Genomic DNA, 22,745 nt, shown 5'->3' on the forward strand with positions numbered 1-22,745 from the left:
AGGATCAATCAACGCGCAACCTCCCCCTGACGTCACTGGTTGCTATGTCGGGTCTGAAGGCGGGACTGGAGAAAAATAAGTGACATATAGATGTGTTTATTGGCTCCTTCACCTGTCAATCATATCCAGTGACAGCCGTCCTTTGAGGGCGGGGCTGGAATGTGGCCGGGTTAGGGTGTGTACAGCTAGTGACAGGACGTCGTGTAGGGTTGTGTGAGCGGAGGGGGCGGGGCTTATGTGCTTCCTGCTGCTTTCCCTGCTCCGACCCTCCCTAGCACCGGAACATGGCGGCCACCGGGGTGCTGCCCTTCATCCGTGGGGTGGACCTGAGCGGAAATGACTTTAAGGTGAGTGAGGGGGACTGAAGGGTCCAAGAAGACCCCAGAGGGACAGTGAGGTCTCAGTTTAGGGGAGGGGCCTAGTGATAACTATGATCAGGTCCCGTGTGGTGAGAGAATGGAGGCAGGGATACATAGTGATGTAGTTCTGTGGTGTATGTGTACATAGTGTATATACTGTAATGTGTCCAAGGGTCGCCATGGCGAAGCACCAAGGCGCCAGTCATATGTCAGCATCAGGCGTGTAATGTTCTCATGGCATTCACCAAACTCAGGCGAGGTTATACTGCACCGCGTCGGCGGGGGGGGGACGGACGGACGGAGGTTATACTGCACCGCGTCAGCGGGGGGGGGACGGACGGAGGTTATACTACACCGGGGCAGGGGGGGGGGGGGCGGAGGTTATACTACACCGGGGCAGCGGGGGGGACGGAGGTTATACTACATTGGGGCAGCGGGGGGGACGGAGGTTATACTACATTGGGGCAGCGGGGGGGACGGAGGTTATACTATACCGCGTCAGCGGGGGGGCCGGAGGTTATACTACGCAGGGGGGGGGGGGGCGGAGGTTATACTACACCGGGGCAGCGGGGGGGACGGAGGTTATACTACATTGGGGCAGCGGGGGGGACGGAGGTTATACTATACCGCGTCAGCGGGGGGGCCGGAGGTTATACTACACCGGGGCAGCGGGGGGGAAAAGGAGGTTATACTACACCGGGGCAGCAGGGGGGACGGAGGTTATACTACACCGGGGGGGACGGAGGTTATACTACATTGGGGCAGCGGGGGGGACGGAGGTTATACTACAGTGGGGCAGCGGGGGGGACGGAGGTTATACTACATTGGGGCAGCGGGGGGGACGGAGGTTATACTACATTGGGGCAGCGGGGGGGAAAAGGAGGTTATACTACACCGGGGCAGCGGGGGGGGGGCCGGAGGTTATACTACACCGGGGCAGCGGGGGGGGGGCGGAGGTTATACTACACCGGGGCAGCGGGGGGGGGGCGGAGGTTATACTACACCGGGGGGGGGGGGGCGGAGGTTATACTACATTGGGGCAGCGGGGGGCCGGAGGTTATACTACACCGGGGCAGCGGGGGGGAAAAGGAGGTTATACTATACCGCGTCAGCGGGGGGGCCGGAGGTTATACTACACCGGGGCAGCGGGGGGAAGGCGGAGGTTATACTACATTGGGGCAGCGGGGGGCCGGAGGTTATACTACACCGGGGCAGCGGGGGGGAAAAGGAGGTTATACTACACCGCGTCAGCGGGGGGGGCGGAGGTTATACTACATTGGGGCAGCGGGGGGGGGGGCGGAGGTTATACTACATTGGGGCAGCGGGGGGGGGGGACGGAGGTTATACTACATTGGGGCAGCGGGGGGGGGGGAGACGGAGGTTATACTACATTGGGGCAGCGGGGGGGGGCGGAGGTTATACTACACCGGGGCAGCGGGGGGGACGGAGGTTATACTACATTGGGGCAGCGGGGGGGACGGAGGTTATACTACATTGGGGCAGCGGGGGGGACGGAGGTTATACTATACCGCGTCAGCGGGGGGGCCGGAGGTTATACTACGCAGGGGGGGGGGGGGCGGAGGTTATACTACATTGGGGCAGCGGGGGGGGGGGGGCGGAGGTTATACTACACCGGGGCAGCGGGGGGGGCGGAGGTTATACTACACCGGGGCAGCGGGGGGGACGGAGGTTATACTACATTGGGGCAGCGGGGGGGACGGAGGTTATACTATACCGCGTCAGCGGGGGGGCCGGAGGTTATACTACGCAGGGGGGGGGGGGGCGGAGGTTATACTACATTGGGGCAGCGGGGGGGGGGCGGAGGTTATACTACACCGGGGCAGCGGGGGGGACGGAGGTTATACTACATTGGGGCAGCGGGGGGGACGGAGGTTATACTATACCGCGTCAGCGGGGGGGCCGGAGGTTATACTACACCGGGGCAGCGGGGGGGAAAAGGAGGTTATACTACACCGGGGCAGCGGGGGGGAAAAGGAGGTTATACTACACCGGGGCGGACGGAGGTTATACTACATTGGGGCAGCGGGGGGGACGGAGGTTATACTACAGTGGGGCAGCGGGGGGGACGGAGGTTATACTACATTGGGGCAGCGGGGGGGACGGAGGTTATACTACATTGGGGCAGCGGGGGGGAAAAGGAGGTTATACTACACCGGGGCAGCGGGGGGGGGGCCGGAGGTTATACTACACCGGGGCAGCGGGGGGGGGGCGGAGGTTATACTACACCGGGGCAGCGGGGGGGGGGCGGAGGTTATACTACACCGGGGGGGGGGGGGGGGGCGGAGGTTATACTACATTGGGGCAGCGGGGGGCCGGAGGTTATACTACACCGGGGCAGCGGGGGGGAAAAGGAGGTTATACTATACCGCGTCAGCGGGGGGGCCGGAGGTTATACTACACCGGGGCAGCGGGGGGAAGGCGGAGGTTATACTACATTGGGGCAGCGGGGGGCCGGAGGTTATACTACACCGGGGCAGCGGGGGGGAAAAGGAGGTTATACTACACCGCGTCAGCGGGGGGGGCGGAGGTTATACTACATTGGGGCAGCGGGGGGGGGGGGCGGAGGTTATACTACATTGGGGCAGCGGGGGGGGGGGACGGAGGTTATACTACATTGGGGCAGCGGGGGGGGAGACGGAGGTTATACTACATTGGGGCAGCGGGGGGGGGCGGAGGTTATACTACATTGGGGCAGCGGGGGGGGACAGAGGTTATACTACATTGGGGCAGCGGGGGGGGGGGGCGGAGGTTATACTGCACCGCGTCAGCGGGGGGGCCGGAGGTTATACTACACCGGGGCAGCGGGGGGACGGAGGTTATACTACACCGGGGCAGCGGGGGGGACGGAGGTTATACTACATTGGGGCAGCGGGGGGGACGGAGGTTATACTACATTGGGGCAGCGGGGGGGACGGAGGTTATACTATACCGCGTCAGCGGGGGGGCCGGAGGTTATACTACACCGGGGCAGCGGGGGGGAAAAGGAGGTTATACTACATTGGGGCAGCGGGGGGGGATGGAGGTTATACTACATTGGGGCAGCGGGGGGGACGGAGGTTATACTACATTGGGGCAGCGGGGGGGGGGGGGGGGCCGGAGGTTATACTACACCGGGGAGGGCGGAGGTTATACTACATTGGGGCAGCGGGGGGCCGGAGGTTATACTACACCGGGGCAGCGGGGGGGAAAAGGAGGTTATACTATACCGCGTCAGCGGGGGGGCCGGAGGTTATACTACACCGGGGCAGCTGGGGGGGGGGCGGAGGTTATACTACATTGGGGCAGCGGGGGGCCGGAGGTTATACTACACCGGGGCAGCGGGGGGGGAAAGGAGGTTATACTACACCGCGTCAGCGGGGGGGGCGGAGGTTATACTACATCGGGGCAGCGGGGGGGGGGGACGGAGGTTATACTACATTGGGGCAGCGGGGGGGAAAAGGAGGTTATACTACACCGGGGCAGCGGGGGGGGGGCGGAGGTTATACTACACCGGGGCAGCGGGGGGGGGGCGGAGGTTATACTACACCGGGGCAGCGGGGGGGCCGGAGGTTATACTACACCGGGGCAGCGGGGGGGACGGAGGTTATACTGCAGCGGGGGGGGCGGAGATTATACTGCATCGTGGCAGCGGGGGGGGGGGACGGAGGTTATACTACACCGGGGCAGCGGGGGGGACGGAGGTTATACTGCAGCGGGGGGGGACGGAGGTTATACTGCAGCGGGGGGGGACGGAGGTTATACTGCACCGGGGCAGCGGGGGGGACGGAGGTTATACTACACCGGGGCAGCGGCTGGGGGGACGGAGGTTATACTACACCGGGGCAGTGGGGGGGGGAAGGAGGTTATACTGCACCGGGGCAGCGAGGGGCCGGAGGTTATACTACACCGGGGCAGCGGGGGGGGGGGGACGGAGGTTATACTACACCGGGGCAGCGGGGGGGGGGCGACGGAGGTTATACTACACCGGGGCAGCGGGGGGGGGGCGACGGAGGTTATACTACACCGGGGCAGCGGGGGGGGGGGCGACGGAGGTTATACTACACCGGGGCAGCGGGGAGGGGGGGATGGAGGTTATACTACACCGGGGCAGCGGGGAGGGGGGGATGGAGGTTATACTACACCGGGGCAGCGGGGAGGGGGGGATGGAGGTTATACTACACCGGGGCAGCGGGGGGGGTGGGGGGGCGGAGGTTATACTACACTGGGGCAGCGGGGGGGGGGGGGCGGAGGTTATACTACACCGGGGCAGCGGGGGGGGGGGGCGGAGGTTATACTACACCGGGGCAGCGCGGGGGGGGGGGGGGATGGAGGTTATACTACACCGGGGCAGCGCGGGGGGGGGGGGGGGGGGGGGGATGGAGGTTATACTACACCGGGGCAGCGGGGAGGGGGGGATGGAGGTTATACTACAGCGGGGGGGGGAGGCGACGGAGGTTATACTACACCGGGGCAGCGGGGGGGGGGGGGGGGGGCGGAGGTTATACTACACCGGGGCAGCGAGGGGGGGGAGGTTATACTTGACTGGGGGGGGACGACGGAGGTTATACTACACCAGGGCAGTGGGGGGGGGGGGGGGGCGGAGGTTATACTACACCGGGGCAGCGAGGGGGGGGAGGTTATACTTGACTGGGGGGGGACGACGGAGGTTATACTACACCAGGGCAGTGGGGGGGGGGGGGGGACACGGAGGTTATACTACACTGGGGCAGCGGGGGGGGGGGCGGAGGTTATACTACACCGGGGCAGCGGGGGGGGCGACGGAGGTTATACTACAGCGGGGAGGGGGGGATGGAGGTTATACTACACCGGGGCAGCGGGGAGGGGGGGATGGAGGTTATACTACACCGGGGCAGCGGGGGGGGGGGTTATACTTGACTGGGGGGGGGGGGGGGACGGAGGTTATACTACACCGGGGCAGCGGGGGGGGGGGCGGAGGTTATACTACACCGGGGCAGCGAGGGGGGGGGGAGGTTATACTTGACTGGGGGGGGGGGGGACGACGGAGGTTATACTACACCAGGGCAGCGCGGGGGACGGAGGTTTTACTACACTGGGGGAGCGGGGGGGACGGAGGTTATACTACACTGGGAGAGCGGGCGGGGGGACAGAGGTTATACTACACCGGGGGGGGCGGGAGGAGGTCATACTTGACCTGGGGGGCCGGAGGTTATACTACACCGGGTGAGGTGGGGGGGAAAAGGAGGTTATACTTGACCGGGGGGACGACGACCGAGGGTATACTACACTGGGGGAGCGGGGGTACGGAGGTTATACTACACCGGGGGGAGCGGGGGGGGGGGGAGGAGGTCATACTTGACCCGGGGGGCCGGAGGTTATACTACACCGGTGGGGGGGGGGGAGGTCATACTTGACCGGGGGGGGGCCGGAGGTTATACTGCATCTTGGGAGTGGGGGGGACGGAGGTTTTACTGCACCGGGGCCGCGGGGGGGGGGGGACGGAGGTTTTACTACATCGGGGCAGTGGGGGGGGGGGGGGGGAGGTTTTACTACACTGGGGCCGCGGGGGGGGGAAAGGAGGTTATATTTGACCGGGGGACGGGAAGGAGGTTATGCTACACTGGGGGAGCGGGACGACGGAGGTTATACTACACCGGGGGAGCAGGGGGGAAAGGAGGTTATACTTGACTGGGGGGCCGGAGGTTATACTACACCGGGTGAGTGGGGGGCCGGAAGTTATACTACACCGGGGGAGCAGGGGGGAAAGGAGGTTATACTTGACTGGGGGGCCGGAGGTTATACTACACCGGGTGAGTGGGGGGCCGGAAGTTATACTACACCGGGGGAGCAGGTTATACTTGACCGTGGGGGGACGGGACGGAGGTTATACTACACTGGGGGAGTGGGACGACGGAGGTTATACTACACCGGGGGGGGGGGGGGGGGGGGGAGGAGGTTATACTTGACTGGGGGCCGGAGGTAATACTTGAGCGGGCGGCCGGAGGTTATACTACACCGGGTGAGCGGGGGGCCGGAGGTTATACTACAGCGGGGGGAGCGGAGGGCCGGAGGTTATACACCGGTGGCTCCTATTACAGCACCACACTGGTATCTGTGACCTCTTCACCACTATATTTCTGATCCGTTGTAGTTTGCTCCCCCCTCCTCCTCCTCCTCCGGTGATTTGTTTGTGGCCGTCACTACTTTATATTTAGCCCCATGAAGATGGAGAGAGGCAGCTGCTGACTGTGAGGGGCCGGGTCCATGTGAGGAGCCGATATCTTCTGTTCATAAAGGGGCGACACAATCTGGGCTAACAATGTGAATGTGGCCCCCAATGACTGACTCCTGGGTGCGGGGGTCTGCTTGTCCACGGTTGCGGGGCTGTCGCTGTGTGACTCTTGCGCTCCCTCCCACACTCTGTGCACATACTTCAGCTATTTGGCTTCCCTGGCGTCTATGATAAGAGGATTAGATTGTGAGCTCCCACATATGACACTGACTGCCTGACATTGACTCCAAGCCTCTTATTGCAAAGGGTTTTCCTGACCTGGGTCACAGTGTTTCTCCACCTTTTGGAGATTTTTTTGTTTGTTTTTTTACTTAAATATTTGTATTTGGGGCTGAAAATAATTTTTGCAATTTGGTATCATAAAAAATGTTTTGCCGTTTTGCTTTCTCAGGCTCTTAGTTTTCCTGCACATTCAACTTTGATGTTGTCATAAATCAGCTGAGTGAAGCTCAGAAAAAGGCAGATAAAAGGCCGATCAGAAAGGGCTCACTGCTGGATTCTCAGTTAACTCAGTTTGGAGCCAGTAATGCCACTCAAGGGATAGAGATGAAAATTGGTGCAAAATTATTAATGAAACACAATTACAAAATTAATTTTTAGACTCCAATACATATATTTAACATAAAAAAATTTATGCCCAAAGATGAACAACTCCTTTAAGGCTTGGAGTACAGAGAGACATGTAGTTATGTGCCTGACTATAGATGCTGATGCTTTGTTATTGTTACATCTGATGCAGGGTCAGGGGGGCGGAGCATGACTGGGGAATCTCTTTGGTGTCATGCTCCTCCCCCTCACACCTTGCACTTGGTAAACTCTGACATGTCCCTTTAAGAGCTCACTATAGATGTTGTTGAAATGATGGTATCCTGACCCAATATTGGAGTGCGACCGGCTGACACATTGTGACGCTGCATTGCAGTAGATGGACACACACCATGGACGCAGCAGGGTGTCCGCTGACTCTTTCCTGACCGTTTTTATTGTTTTTGGGCTGAGCTTATATGTCGCTTCATTACAGGACTCCAAGTGCCTCCTCGGCTCTGCTACATGCAGTTTTATTAGCATGGCTCATGCTGACTGTATTGTATGGGGCTGGGTTACCACCCCGTGTTATGATCGCTACCCTCTTATTATAAAACTATAACTCCCAGCATGCCCTGATTGTTTGTTTGTGTCAGGACATGCTGGGACTTGTGGGTTTACAACCACAGCTCCGGGGAGCACTTGCCGCGCTGTATGAGCAGGATGGATATCCGCAGGCGCCCCCATACCTCTCCTCCCTGTGGTGTCTGATATTGCACCCACGGTGTCATTAGCTCCTCCATTAACCCTCACCTGACGAGGCGTCAGCCGCCTGTATCGCTCCTGATCACACCCGCTCCTGTGTCACAGCCTGAACGTCACATCATAGAAAGGTCTGAAACTAGGTATTCAGTATCTGACAGTGAATGCTGTGTCCACACAGACTCGGGGGGGCGCCGCTGTGCTAGCTCTGGTGCATCTGTGGTCTGAGTTTAGGATGGTATTAAACGTCACCAATTTTGCTTCTGCAGGGGAGGGTTTGTTATAAAGTGTGAGCTCTCGGTCCACCCCTGCCTCTCTCTGGTGCTGTCCATCCCCCCTTCCCGCACCCCTCTCTGGTCACCCCCCCGCCTCTCTCTCGCGCGTCCCCCCCCCCCCCCTATATGCTGACTTCAGGTCTCCCCCATTGACCTCCATGCTTTCCTCTCTCCAGGGCGGATACTTTCCTGAACACGTCAGGTCGATGTCCAGCCTGCGATGGCTGAAGCTGAACAGGACCGGGCTGTGCTACCTGCCGGAGGAGCTGTCCTCTCTGCACAAGCTGGTGAGATATAGGGGGCCCCTACATGCTGGATGGGAACAGCTACATTGGTCGGGGTCAGACTACCGGGACCCCCACGGATCGGGCGCTGCTCCTCTGTCCTATAGTCTATAGATTTTTGGCAGTAGTCGAGCCACGCGTTGCGTTATATTCGTCAGTCACACATCGCGACCCCGGCTCTTTTTGAGCATCGATCATGGCCGTCGGACCTCCAGTGACTTAGCAGTTATCACCGATCCTGGTTCCTAAACAAGCATAATGTAACTGCAGCCATCGCTGTGCCTATAGGGGGCGCTCACCCAGCTCTTGTTCCCCATAGTTATGCTGGTCCATTCCCCTCCATTCTTGGTTTTTTATCCTGCAGCCGTCCTCTTCATTCTGTATTACTTACTGCTATTCCATTTGAGAACCAGGAGGATCAGGATGAACACGACTATATGTTCAGAGTTTCAATGCTTTGACCTTTTTGATTAATAACTTGAGTTCATCTTCTCCAGGAGCATCTGTCAGTCAGTCACAACAGCCTGACCACGCTGCACGGGGAGCTGTCATCCCTGCCCTGCCTGCGGGTGAGTAGCCCTGGCCTGCGCCCGGTATCCTCTGGGCCGGCCTCCCTGCTGACACGTCCGCTTGTATCCATGTGCGGCTCGTTAGTCCCTTTCCTCTCTTCCCAGGCTATTGTGGCTCGCGCAAACAGCCTGAAGAATTCTGGGATCCCGGACGACATCTTCGAGCTGGACGACCTGTCCGTACTGGTAAGAGACTAACGCCCGCGTTGAATACCACGTAAGTGGCCGATGCAAATCCGACTCCTTGCTGCATACACGGCAAGAACCTGCACACTGCGACATACTAGTCTGCTAGTGTGCCCCCTAGTGGCCATCAGAAGGACCAGCAGCCAAATATACATTCTGGACTGTCAGAAAAGGAAATATAAAATGAGTTGTAAAGGAAAACAGCCAGGAGGAGAGGTTCATAAGGGATGCAGCGACCCCTCCTGGCTCTGCTAAGGTTGAGCGAGCAGAGGGGCATGTAATCAGCAGCTACAAAGCCCCCCTATCGGCACTTTAGGAGACCCTATGTAGCCGCAGCTGCACCCTCAGCGTTATGGGGATGTGATGAATGTGCAGGGACCTGGAGCTGGTGGAACCCAATATACTGATAGTATCTCTCTGATTATTTCTCATTACTTTCCTACCACTGGAAAGTAATTTGCTAAAAAAAATGTATTTTTGCCTTCCAGGACCTCAGTTATAACCAGCTGACTGAGTGCCCACGAGAGCTGGAAAATGCTAAGAACATGCTGGTGCTGAACCTCAGCCATAACAGGTGAGCAGACTCCATTCAGAGGATTAGGGGGCTTCTCCAACGTCCGCCAGAAAGCCCAGAGGTGACTTGTTATATCAGGGGGCGGTACACGGACACAGACTGGCTGTCCATGGATAATGGTGGTAGGGAGGGTGCAGCAGGGTACAAGCCCATCATTCTGAACGGGTCACACAAGTTATCACCGGTCCACAGGATCATTGGATTTTGGTGAGAACTTTAGCTGTAGTGGGGGACTTGTGTCCCCCTTTGTTCCCACAGCCTGAGGGGGTGAATGGAGCGCAGGTTGCACCATGCCACTGATGGAGACGGCTGAGCAGAGTGGTCTTGTGTCCCCCAAGTGCACAGTTCTGGTGATCATATAAAGTGACCCTGACATGAGATTCATGCTGTCCAAACCATGGCGGCTGTGTGCACGTAACCCTGAAACGATGCAGGTTTCAGAGAGAAGCTGCCCGGCTGCAATAACCCAGCAAACGTGTAAACGGCACGAGCCGCTGAGCTCACTGATCGGCTGCAGCTGTCTACGTGACGTCACCACTGTAGACAAACGGAGACCGGGTAATGTCGGAGAGCCGATGCTGGGCCCGGGGAGGGTAAGTAATACTCGGTTTTGTTTTTATAGCTCCCGTAACCCACGATGAGTTTTCTGAAACGAGACATTGGATTGGCACTTGTTTATACGTCTTATCTAAAAACGAATCTGGAGCGCCCCTTTAATCGGCGAGTGTGTGACGTCTTTCTGTTCTCCTCCTCCGCAGCGTTGACACCATTCCCAATCAGCTGTTCATCAACCTGACGGACCTGCTGTATCTGGACCTCAGCGACAACAGGCTGGACAGTTTGCCCCCGCAAATGCGGAGGCTGGTGCACCTGCAGACCCTCATCCTCAATAATAACCCCCTGATGCACGCCCAGCTCAGGTCTGGACGCCCCGTCAGCCCTCTGGTATTACAGGTGACTAACGGCGTGACGTTTCCTAATCGCCGCTTCTCTGTTCTGATAACAGGCAGCTTCCTGCAATGGTCGCCCTGCAGACTCTGCATGTAAAGAACACACAGCGGACACAGAGCAATCTGCCCACGTCCTTGGAAGGCCTCCTGAATCTGGCAGGTACGCAGCTGGCATCTGGGCACTGAGCGTGTGTTAGGGGGGATATGACCTCCGCCAAGTGTGCAGCCTTATGGTGGGAATATTTCTTACAGATGTAGACTTGTCTATGAACGACCTGACCCGGGTGCCGGAGTGCCTGTATACACTGGCCAACCTGAAACGCCTGAACCTCAGTAGCAACCAAATCTCCGAACTCTCTCTGTGCATCGATCAGTGGACCCAACTCGAGACCCTCAACCTCTCCCGCAACCAGCTGACTTCACTTCCGGTATGTTTCAGGTATCGGGATGCAATCATTAAAAGTCATCACTGATCCAAGGGACAGGTGACATATTGTGGATATGGACAGCTGGGACCCTCCCCAATCCCAGGAATGGGGATCTGAAACGTCCCATAGGTCGCACATGTGGACTTCTACCTGTGAGTCTGCTAGGATGGCAGCCGAGTGCTTTACTGTCATTCCCAAAAGCAAGGAATGGGGCATTTCAGAGCTCAGTCCACAGGATCAGTCCCATCTTTTGGAAAGATGATGGGTAAATACCCTTTAATGCTTAGGCCATGCGCTTATTCTCTGCTTCCATGCTTCCAGTCTGCGATCTGTAAATTATCCAAGCTGAAGAAACTCTACCTAAACTCCAACAAGCTGGACTTCGATGGGATCCCGTCCGGAATAGGGAAACTGAGCAATCTGGAGGAATTCATGGCATCTAACAATAACCTGGAGCTCGTCCCGGAGAGTCTGTGCAGGTAATGCAGCCATCTATAGGGGATCCAGGGAGTAACTGCGGGGCCATCAAGGGTTAATGGATCCTATCTGTCCTATTCAGATCTGGTAAATTACGGAAGCTGGTCCTAAATAAAAACCGCCTGGTCACGTTGCCAGAGGCCATCCACTTCTTGCCAGACTTGGAGGTAAGTGTCGCAGCCGCCTGTCCTGTCTTCTTGCCTCATTTGTCTCTGGTTTAATACATTATTTATTTATTTTCTTCCAGATTCTGGATGTTAGGGAGAACCCAAGCCTCGTGATGCCACCCAAACCCATGGACCGCACCTCTGAGTTCTACAACATCGACTTCTCCTTGCAGAACCAGTTACGCCTGGCGGGGGCGTCCCCGGCTACAGTCGCTGCTGCTGCAGCCGCTGCGGGCAGTAAGTGGACCTCCCCAGTGTGTTTCACCTTTCGGTCCGTAATGGGCTGATCGACGGCAGGGTTTACGCCATGACGTGATCGTATCTATCCTTTCAGCTGGGAGCGCAACGAAGGATTCCTCCGCCAGGAAGATGCGTCTGAGGCGACGCAAGGACTCCGCCAAGGACGACCAGGCCAAGCAGGTGCTGAAGGGGATGTCTGATGTGGCTGAAGAGAAGAACAAGAAGATACAGGTGAGCGCAAGTGACCAGACCTCCTCCAAGTGGCCGCACGGCTGCCTAATTTACTGCTCAATCCACAGTAAAATATTGACTATATCACTGCACCCATGGGTCCGTACTGTGCCCGCTTACCTGAAGGTCCCGGTATATTTCCTTATGTCTTTGCAGTGTAGTTTGAGCTTTTTTTGTATTTTTATTACCTCTTTCTCCTTTGATTTCTCATTGTTTCTGTGCAGGAGAACGGTGACATGAGATACACTGATCTGAAGACCCGGCGGTGGGATCAGGGGCTGGAGAAGCCGCATTTGGATTATTCCGAGTTCTTCACTGAGGACGTAGGACAGATCCCGGGTATCACTGCCTGGCAGATCGAGAACTTTATCCCCATCCAGGTGGACGAGGCTTTACATGGGAAGTTCTACGAGGCCGACTGCTACATTGTGCTGAAGGTGAGGAAACGCCTGTGTTACCTGCACATTACACATCCATTATTCCCAGCCGGGCCATACATGTCTACGGGGACCCACTAAGCTCAAAGGAGGACCCCCTGTCTCATGTGCAGCTCTCTCCATCGGTGTCTATGGGAGAACATCACTGAGCCGTGCCCATCCATCCATAAATGTCTGAGATGGGAGTTACCCTTTATCAATGGATTTTTGCGATCCAGAATCCTTGCCTTCTCTCTTTCGGTCATGCACCCCGAATCACAATCGCCCATCCTACATGATTTCTTCTTTCCCCCCTTTAGACTTTCCTGGATGATAACGGTGGTCTGCACTGGGAGATTTATTACTGGATCGGCCAGGAGGCCTCGCTGGATAAGAAGGCCTGCTCCGCCATCCATGCCGTGAATCTGCGCAACTACCTGGGAGCCGAGTGCCGCACCATCCGGGAGGAGATGGGTGACGAGAGCGAAGAGTTCAGTCAGGTGAGAAAATGGCAAGACAAAGAAATTTTCTAAGAATTTAAAAAAAAAAAAAAAAAAGTTTGTTTTTAAACTTTTTTTTTTCCCCCTTTTTAGGTGTTTGAGAACGAGATTTCTTACATCGAAGGAGGTTCAGCCAGCGGCTTCTACACAGTGGAGGACTCGCAGTACATCACCAGGTGGGGGCAGCACTGTTGTTCCTGTGCAGGGAAGCAGTTTAAGGGTTTGTCCAGGACTCAAGCTATCAGATCGGTGGGGCCTGTCGCCACCACGAGATGTGCTGTGTACACAGGCTTGCACTACAGCTCCGTACACGGTGCAATGGGTTCTGCAGCTCAGCACCTATTAATAGGATGTACATGATTGTGACCAGGTGGAGGCGCTATTCTTATAAGCACAGATTGACATTTCCTGTGTTTTTTCTCTCCCTCCAGACTCTACAGAATTTATGGCAAGAAAAACATCCGCCTGGAGCCTGTGCCATTAAAGGGCTTGTCTCTGGACCCCCGGTCAGGGCCTTCACCTCTTAGTAATGACTTTATCATTGGAAGGCTCAGGGCCCGCGGATCTGACATTTTTTCTCTTTCAGGTACGTCTTCCTCCTGGACCACGGTCTGGAGATTTACATCTGGAGAGGAGCACAAGCCTCGCTCAGCAACACGACCAAAGCCAGGTACGTGCTCGGGCCGTGATCGCTCACTGAGCGTCTCATCAGGAACTTACACTCAGTTTGATCAGTGTGTGTTCTGTGTTGGCCACTAGATGGCAGCATATAATACAAAAATGAATGTGATCTAGCTTTCCTGTTCATGCTGCCAGCAGGGGGCGTACAGTCCTGCCCGTATAGTTCTGTGGATGTTTTGCGGCCCACTGTCAGGAGTTTTCTTTCTTTTCCACAATCTTTTTTTCTTTTCTAGGCTTTTTGCCGAGAAGATCAACAAGAATGAACGGAAAGGTAAGGCGGAGATCATACTGCTGACAGATGAGCAGGAGACCCCGGAGTTCTGGGAAGTGTTGGGGGGACAGCCGGATGAGATCAGACCTTGGGTACCCGACGACTTCCAGCCACTGCGTCCCAAACTTTATAAGGTATCTGCCCAGGACGTGAATCACAGAAGTTACTGCGTCACACTGTAGCTGTCCAGGCGGCTGCACAATCCCATGTAAGCTGCCTAATAAGTCATCTGTGTTGCCCCCTGCAGGTTGGACTGGGTCTGGGTTATCTGGAGCTGCCACAGATTAACTACAAGATCTGCGTGGAGCATAAAAAGAGGCCGAAGATCGATCTCGTGCCGGAGATGAGGCTGGTGAGAACGTCGCACTACACGGCACAGCAGAGCCGACACCTCCTCGATATATACTACACCACACAGCAGAGCCGACACCTCCTCTATATATACTACACCGCACAGCAGAGCCGACATCTCCTCTATATATACTACACCGCACAGCAGAGCCGACACCTCCTCTATATGTACTACACAGCACAGCAGAGCCGACACCTCCTCTGTGTACTACACCGCACAGCAGAGCCGACACCTCCTCTATATATACTACACCACACAGCAGAGCCGACACCTCCTCTATATATACTACACCACACAGCAGAGCCGACACCTCCTCTATATATACAACACCGCACAGCAGAGCCGACACCTCCTCTATATATACAACACCGCACAGCAGAGCCGACACCTCCTCTATATATACAACACTGCACAGCAGAGCCGACACCTCCTCTATATATACAACACCGCACAGCAGAGCCGACACCTCCTCTATATATACAACACCGCACAGCAGAGCCGACACCTCCTCTATATATACTACACCGCACAGCAGAGCCGACACCTCCTCTATATATACTGCACCGCAGAGCCATCACCTCCTCTATATATACTACGCCGCACAGCGGAGCTGACACCTCCTCTATATATACTGCACCGCAGAGCTGACACCTCTATATATACTACGCCGCACAGCGGAGCCGACACCTCCTCTATATATACTACACCGCAGAGCTGACACCTCCTCTATATATACTATGCCGCACACCAGAGTCGACACCTCCTCTATATATACTGCACCGGAGAGCCGACACCTCCTCTATATATACTACGCCGCACAGCGGAGCCGACACCTCCTCTATATATATTGCACCGCAGAGCCGACACCTCCTCTATATATACTATGCCGCACACCAGAGTCGACACCTCCTCTATATATACTACACCGGAGAGCCGACACCTCCTCTATATATACTACGCCGCACAGCGGAGCCGACACCTCCTATATATATACTGCACCGCAGAGCTGACACCTCCTCTATATATACTACGCCGCACAGCGGAGCCGACACCTCCTCTATATATACTGCACCGCAGAGCCGACACCTCCTCTATATATATACTACGCCGCACAGCAGAGCCGACACCTCCTGTATATATACTACGCCGCACAGCAGAGCTGACACCTCCTGTATATATACTACGCCGCACAGCAGAGCCGACACCTCCTCTATATATACTGCACCGCAGAGCCATCACCTCCTCTATATATACTACGCCGCACAGCGGAGCCGACACCTCCTCTATATATACTGCACCGCAGAGCTGACACCTCTATATATACTACGCCGCACAGCGGAGCCGACACCTCCTCTATATATACTGCACCGCAGAGCTGACACCTCCTCTATATATACTATGCCGCACACCAGAGTCGACACCTCCTCTATATATACTACGCCGCACAGCGGAGCCGACACCTCCTCTATATATATTGCACCGCAGAGCCAACACCTCCTCTATATATACTATGCCGCACACCAGAGTCGACACCTCCTCTATATATACTACACCGGAGAGCCGACACCTCCTCTATATATACTACGCCGCACAGCGGAGCCGACACCTCCTCTATATATACTGCACCGCAGAGCCGACACCTCCTCTATATATACTACGCCGCACAGCGGAGCCGACACCTCCTCTATATATACTGCACCGCAGAGCCGACACCTCCTCTATATATATATATATACTACGCCGCACAGCAGAGCCGACACCTCCTGTATATATACTACGCCGCACAGCAGAGCCGACACCTCCTCTATATATACTGCACCGCACGGGACACATCCTCTATATATACTGCACCGCACGGGACACATCCCCTATATACTACACCGCATGGGACACATCCTCTATATACTACACCGCACGGGACACATCCCCTATATACTACACCGCATGGGACACATCCTCTATATACTACACCGCACGGGACACATCCCCTATATACTACACCGCACGGGACACATCCCCTATATACTACACCGCATGGGACACATCCTCTATATACTACACCGCATGGGACACATCCTCTATATACAGTGGGTACAGAAAGTATTCAGACCCCTTTAAATTTTTCACTCTGTTTCATTGCAGCCATTTGGTAAAAAAAAAGTTGATTTTTTTTTCTCCTTAAAGTACACTCTGCACCCCATCTTGACTGAAAAAAAAAAACAGAAATGTAGAAATTTTTGCAAATTTATTAAAAAAAGAAAAAGTGAAATATCACATGGCCGTAAGTATTCAGACCCTTTGCTCAGTATTGAGTAGAAGCCCCCTTTTGAGCTAGTACAGCCATGAGTCTTCTTGGGAATGATGCAACAAGTTTTTCACACCTGGATTTGGGGATCCTCTGCCATTCTTCCTTGCAGATCCTCTCCAGTTCCGTCAGGTAGGATGGTGAACGTTGGTGGACAGCCATTTTCAGGTCTCTCCAGAGATGCTCAATTGGGTTTAGGTCAGGGCTCTGGCCGGGCCAGTCAAGAATGGTCACAGAGTTGTTCTGAAGACACTCCTTTGTTATTTTAGCTGTGTGCTTAGGGTCATTGTCTTGGTGGAAGGTGAACCTTCGGCCAAGTCTGAGGTCCAGAGCACTCTGGAAGAGGTTGTCATCCAGGATATCTCTGTACTGTGCCACTGTGCTCTTAGGAACCTTGAGTAATACAGAAATTCTTTTGTAACCTTGGCCAGATCTGTGCCTTGCCACAATTCTGTCTCTGAGCTCCTTGGACAGTTCCTTTGAGCTCATGATTCTCATTTGGTCTGACATGCACTGTGAGCTGTGGGGTCTTATATAGACAGGTGTGAGGACTTGATTTGGATAGGCAATCAGTTTAATTAAACACAGCTGGACTCAAATGAAGGAGTAGAACCATCTCAAGGAGGATGACAAGGAAATGGACAGCATGTGACTTAAATATGAGCATGAAACAAAGAGTGAAAAATTTAAAGGGGTCTGAATACTTTCCGTACCCACTGTACTGCACCCCATGGGACACATCCTCTATATACTGCACCGCACGGGACACATCCTCTATACACTAAACCACACGGGACACATCCTCTATATACTGCACCGCACGGGACACATCCTCTATATACTGCACCGCACGGGACACATCCTCTATATACTACACCACACAGGACACATCCTCTATACACTAAACCACACGGGACACATCCTCTATACACTAAACCACACAGGACACATCCTCTATATACTACATCACACGGGACACATCCTCTATATACTACACCACACAGGACACATCCTCTATATACTACATCACACGGGACACATCCTCTATATACTACACCACACAGGACACATCCTCTATATACTACATCACACGGGACACATCCTCTATACACTAAACCACACGGGACACATCCTCTATACACTAAACCACACAGGACACATCCTCTATATACTACATCACACGGGACACATCCTCTATATACTACACCACACAGGACACATCCTCTATATACTGCACCACACGGGACACATCCTCTATATACTGCACCGCACGGGACATATCCTCTATATACTACATCACACGGGACACATCCTCTATATACTACACCACACAGGACACATCCTCTATACACTAAACCACACGGGACACATCCTCTATACACTAAACCACACAGGACACATCCTCTATATACTGCACCGCACGGGACACATCCTCTATACACTACACCACACGGGACACATTCTCTATATACTGCACCGCACGGGACACATTCTCTATATACTGCACCATGATGGTGGTATATAGGTATATATCGTCGTTGCTTCCTTCCCTGTAGCTTCAGAGTCTGCTGGACACTAAGTCCGTCTACATCTTGGACTGTCACACCGACATATTCATCTGGATTGGAAGGAAGTCTTCTCGGCTGGTGAGAGCGGCCGCTCTGAAGCTCGGGCAGGAGCTGTGCGGGATGCTGCACCGACCCAAACACTCCATGGTGATCCGAAACCTGGAGGGCACAGAGTGTCAGGTACAGAAGCCAACATGGCCGACTGCAGCCAACCCCTTCTCCGCCCTTATTCTGAGCAGTGGGAACCTCCTTTATTCATTTACTTTTTCTAGGTGTTCAAATCCAAGTTTAGAAACTGGGACGACGTCCTGAAGGTGGATTACACCAGGAACGCGGAGAGCGTGGAGCACAGCGGGGGGCTGCAGGGCAAGGTGAAGAAAGATGCCGAAAAGAAGGACCAGATGAAGGCTGACCTCACCGCGCTCTTCCTGCCTCGCCAGCCTCCAATGCCGGCCTCAGAGGTGAGAACTTCCTTATGAGCCATCTGACGTCTAGACGAGTTTGTCAGGTGTGGAACTACAACCTCCAGCAAACTGGCGAGCCGCACAATCCAGATGAGCAATCGATGTGTTCCCTTTGTCTCGCAGGCTGAGCAGCTGACGGAGGAGTGGAACGAAGATCTGGATGGGATGGAGGGATTTGTTCTTGAGGGGAAGAAGTTTGCCCGTCTACCAGAGGAAGACTTTGGCCACTTCCACACGGAAGATTGCTACGTGTTCCTCTGCAGGTATTTGTGGGGGCGATGTATATGGTCGGTGAGCACAGTCTGGGGTCACGGCAGGAGCTCATGTCTACTTTGTACCTTCAGGTATTGGATTCCGGTAGAACGTGACGAAGAAGAGGAAGAACAGCAGCAAAGCAAGAAGAGGAAGATCAACGAAGACGGAGACGAAGAGGAGGAGGAAGAGGATGAGGAGAAGCAGCCGGAGGAGGACTTCCAGTGTGTGGTTTACTTCTGGCAGGGACGGGAGGCCTCCAACATGGGATGGCTGACCTTCACCTTCAGTCTGCAGAAGAAGTTTGAAAGCCTTTTCCCGGGGAAGTTGGAGGTAACTCCTTATATCAATGCTGACTGGTTTCAGATTAAAGGGGGTTGTCGATTAATGGGGTCTGACTCTGCGCTGATCACCCGAATGGGGAACTCTTATCCTCGTTGGTGCACATTTGACGGCCGATCCATCCATTCCCTATGGGGCATCTAAGAGCTACCCGCTTCTTTTGGCCGCCCCATAGAGAACATAGAGTGACGATCAGTCATCCCACCTGTTGCGCCATTTTGCATCCTTACCAGTCGGTGTTGGCCCCAGCGGTCGGACCTCTGCTCAGCAGCAAGTTATCGCCTATCCTGTACAATTCCTTTAAGCCTTATCCTTCTGTTCTCCCCTTTCTTAGGTCGTCAGGATGACGCAGCAGCAAGAAAACGCTAAATTCCTCTCTCACTTCAAGAGAAAGTTCATCATTCACAAAGGGAAAAGGAAGACGAGGGACGCGGGGCTGCAGCCCAACCTCTACCACATGAGGACTAATGGGAGCTCGCTGTGCACCAGGTGAGGACTCAACAATATGGCAGACACGAAGACCTCCTTACATGTCCCACCGCTCGTACAAATCTCTCTTCTAACCCCCGCAGGGTCATCCAGATCAACACAGACTGCAGTTTGCTGAATTCGGAGTTTTGCTTCCTCCTGAAGGTGAGTCCCCGGCAGGTGGCCATTGCGTGTCCTCCAGACCCCTCTCCCCATTCCCTCCTCCTCACCCGCCTGTATCTTTCAGGTCCCCTTTGAAAGCACCGATAACCAGGGCATTGTGTACACCTGGGTAGGGCGGGCCGCAGACCCCGACGAGGCAAAGCTGGCCGAGGACATCATGAACACCATGTTCGACGACACGTATAGTAAACAGGTGCGATGTTCGAGGGCAAGTTTTGGGGGTCTCTGATGATTTTGGACGCGACTGATAAAGCTTTCTTCTGTCCGTTAGGTTATAGATGAAGGAGAAGAACCGGAGAATTTTTTCTGGGTTGGCATCGGGGGCCAGAAGTCCTACGATGAGGATGCTGAGTATATGAAGTTCTCTCGGTTATTCAGGTACGTGGTCAGACAAGATGGCATCCTCTACTTCAGTCACGTCGTATCAATTAGCCCATTACACCGAGCTCGGAGTCGCCATCTTCCGATCATCAATGATCGGATTCTGGCTTCCTGCAGCAGCGCTAATAGTTACCGGAGAGAGGCCGTATAAGATAATGCAACATTAGACATTTTCTTGATGTGTAATTAACCCTTTCACGCAGGTGCTCCAATGAGAAGGGCTACTTCTCGGTGTCTGAAAAATGCTCCGACTTCTGTCAGGACGACCTCGCCGACGATGACATCATGCTCCTGGACAATGGCATCGAGGTGAGCAAGGGCACAACGAGGATGAAGGCCGTGTCCTGGGATGGGGTACGAACCTGGGTTCTTCCTAATACTTCCTTTATCCACAGGTCTATATGTGGGTCGGGAGTCAGACCAGCCAGGTGGAGATAAAGCTCAGCCTGAAGGCATGTCAGGTAGGTTGCCCCCGCGGTCTGCTCTTCCGACACACTGAGTCACTTTACACCATGGACTAATCTGCTGCAAAATCCTAGCGCAGGGCGCTCCAGAAGTGGGGTCTGTGCCCCATTCTGAAGTTGCAGCACCCCTGTAGCCTGTGATTGGTTGCAGTGGTCTGGTGATTAGAAGAGTACATAATCGGGGAAGCATAGTCTACAGTGGTGCTGAGCTTTCCAAATGAAGCTCTGGTCTAACCACCTACATGATTAGAAAGTGCATCTAACTAACATCGTTCAGTTAAGGTCGCTGTGGGAGCTGCAGCACAGCTGAGTTTAGCTGTGCCGCATTACAATACCTTTGGATCAGTTCTCTTCTCATAGCACTGTTACCTCTTCTGTACTGCCTGTCTGGAGTTGAGTCAAACATAATGTCTGTTGTGCTCATAAGTGTGACTACTGACCCAGCCATGCAATGTGGAGGAAGGCAAGTACAGCAGAGGTGACAGTACTGTGAGAGGAGAGCTGACAGATAAAAAGGGTTTGTATTGTGACCCAGCTAAACTTTGCTATGCTGTACGCCTTATCTAAGCGTTCTCTCTACAGGTTTACATCCAGCACATGAGAGCAAAGGATCCCGATCGTCCTCGGAAACTTCGCCTGGTCAGAAAGGGAAACGAGCCTCACGCCTTCACTCGCTGCTTTCACGCCTGGGGGGCCTTTCGCAAGCCGCCAGCTTAGTCCAATCCAAAAGCAACATGGACCTTGTTCCTGCGCAGCACTGGCTGCTTTACCCAAGGGGCAGCGCTCACACAGAGGATGTTAATATATTTAATACTTCCTGGCCAACTCTTTACTGTACAACTGCTGGGAAAGAACTACGGCCGCCATGACTGCACTACTGCTAGCTTCTCTTCTGTGACTCCATTTCTACAGTGTTAAGGGTTAATACCGGTTGGGGTGTGGTTGCACACTAAGGACAATGTTTCTTCCAAATGGTGCAGGTCACGTCCGGGTCCGCACTACCTCCACTATGCCAACAGGGGCCGCAGCAGCAACCATAGCACTGCTGATGGAAGGGGGGGCATGCATCGTAATAACTGTAGATTATCACTTAACTTAGTGGTTTGTTACCACAGTACGAGCCATGTGCAGATCACAGGGGTTATCTGCCCCAGTCTTCCTGGAGAAGGCTCTAATCCATGTAACAGTGGCCCCCCGGACAAGACTACAGTCCCCAGCGTCCACGAAAGGAGGCCGATGACCCTACAGTCGGGGGGAGGGAATAGACTTTTACTGTATGAGCTTTATATATTTTAATAAAATTTGCACTTCACTTTCAAATAACGCAGTGCGGTGTTATAGACAGGTGATTTATCTGATAAATGATAGAGGGGTCCTCTGCTGAGAGGCGCTGAGGATGTGACCCCCACCCCAATGCACAGCTGCCCGCTATGCCGGACCTGGACTAGTGATTAGATGAGGATGTCTGTGATACCGGCCGGCTGCGCACATGATCAGCGGTGGGTGACCGTGCGAGAAAAACCCTCTGAATGAAGACAATGTAGTCTCAAAGAAAACTACAAATCTAATGTGTAAACAGTAGTGTTGAGCGATACCTTCCGATATCGGGAAATATTGGAACTGACCGATACCCAAAAAATATCGGATATCGCCGATTCCGATGCCGGAAACCAATGCAAGTCAATGGGACACAAATATCGGAATAAAAATAAACCCTTTCTTTCCTTGTAGGTTAATTCTACATGAAGGAAAACAACTAAGAATAATGTAGAATGTATTACATGAAAAGCCGGCAATTCA

General features: G+C 54.4%; 1 protein-coding gene across 1 annotated transcript; it reads left to right on the top strand.

Moving 5' to 3' along the window:
• The first annotated feature begins 188 nt into the window (after positions 1–188).
• On the top strand, positions 189–22,268 carry FLII (FLII actin remodeling protein). The gene is made up of 30 exons (XM_073648471.1): positions 189–347; positions 8,369–8,479; positions 8,974–9,045; positions 9,151–9,231; positions 9,720–9,805; positions 10,564–10,725; positions 10,812–10,915; positions 11,008–11,183; positions 11,505–11,662; positions 11,743–11,827; positions 11,908–12,064; positions 12,162–12,298; positions 12,523–12,735; positions 13,035–13,214; positions 13,308–13,390; positions 13,646–13,720; positions 13,801–13,884; positions 14,129–14,300; positions 14,414–14,518; positions 18,380–18,571; positions 18,664–18,852; positions 18,979–19,118; positions 19,200–19,440; positions 19,784–19,938; positions 20,022–20,082; positions 20,165–20,293; positions 20,372–20,478; positions 20,685–20,790; positions 20,877–20,942; positions 21,528–22,268. The coding sequence occupies exons 1-30, from the start codon at positions 285–287 to the stop codon at positions 21,660–21,662; spliced, it is 3,825 nt and encodes a 1,274-aa protein (XP_073504572.1). The 5' UTR covers positions 189–284; the 3' UTR covers positions 21,663–22,268.
• The last annotated feature ends 477 nt before the right edge of the window (positions 22,269–22,745 follow it).

Source organism: Phyllobates terribilis, unplaced genomic scaffold, assembly GCF_046119375.1.
Source record: "Phyllobates terribilis strain yellow unplaced genomic scaffold, ASM4611937v1 Scaffold_9__5_contigs__length_417890890, whole genome shotgun sequence".
Classification (NCBI taxonomy): Eukaryota; Metazoa; Chordata; class Amphibia; order Anura; family Dendrobatidae; genus Phyllobates; species Phyllobates terribilis.

Coding starts and splice junctions, on each gene's coding strand:
- FLII (XM_073648471.1), top strand. CDS start 285: ATGGCGGCCACCGGGGTGCTGCCCTTCATCCGTGGGGTGGACCTGAGC. Junction 13,721..13,800: donor GGCTTGTCTCTGGACCCCCG/GTCAGGGCCTTC, acceptor TTTCTCTTTCAG/GTACGTCTTCCTCCTGGACC. Junction 19,939..20,021: donor GGGAGCTCGCTGTGCACCAG/GTGAGGACTCAA, acceptor TAACCCCCGCAG/GGTCATCCAGATCAACACAG.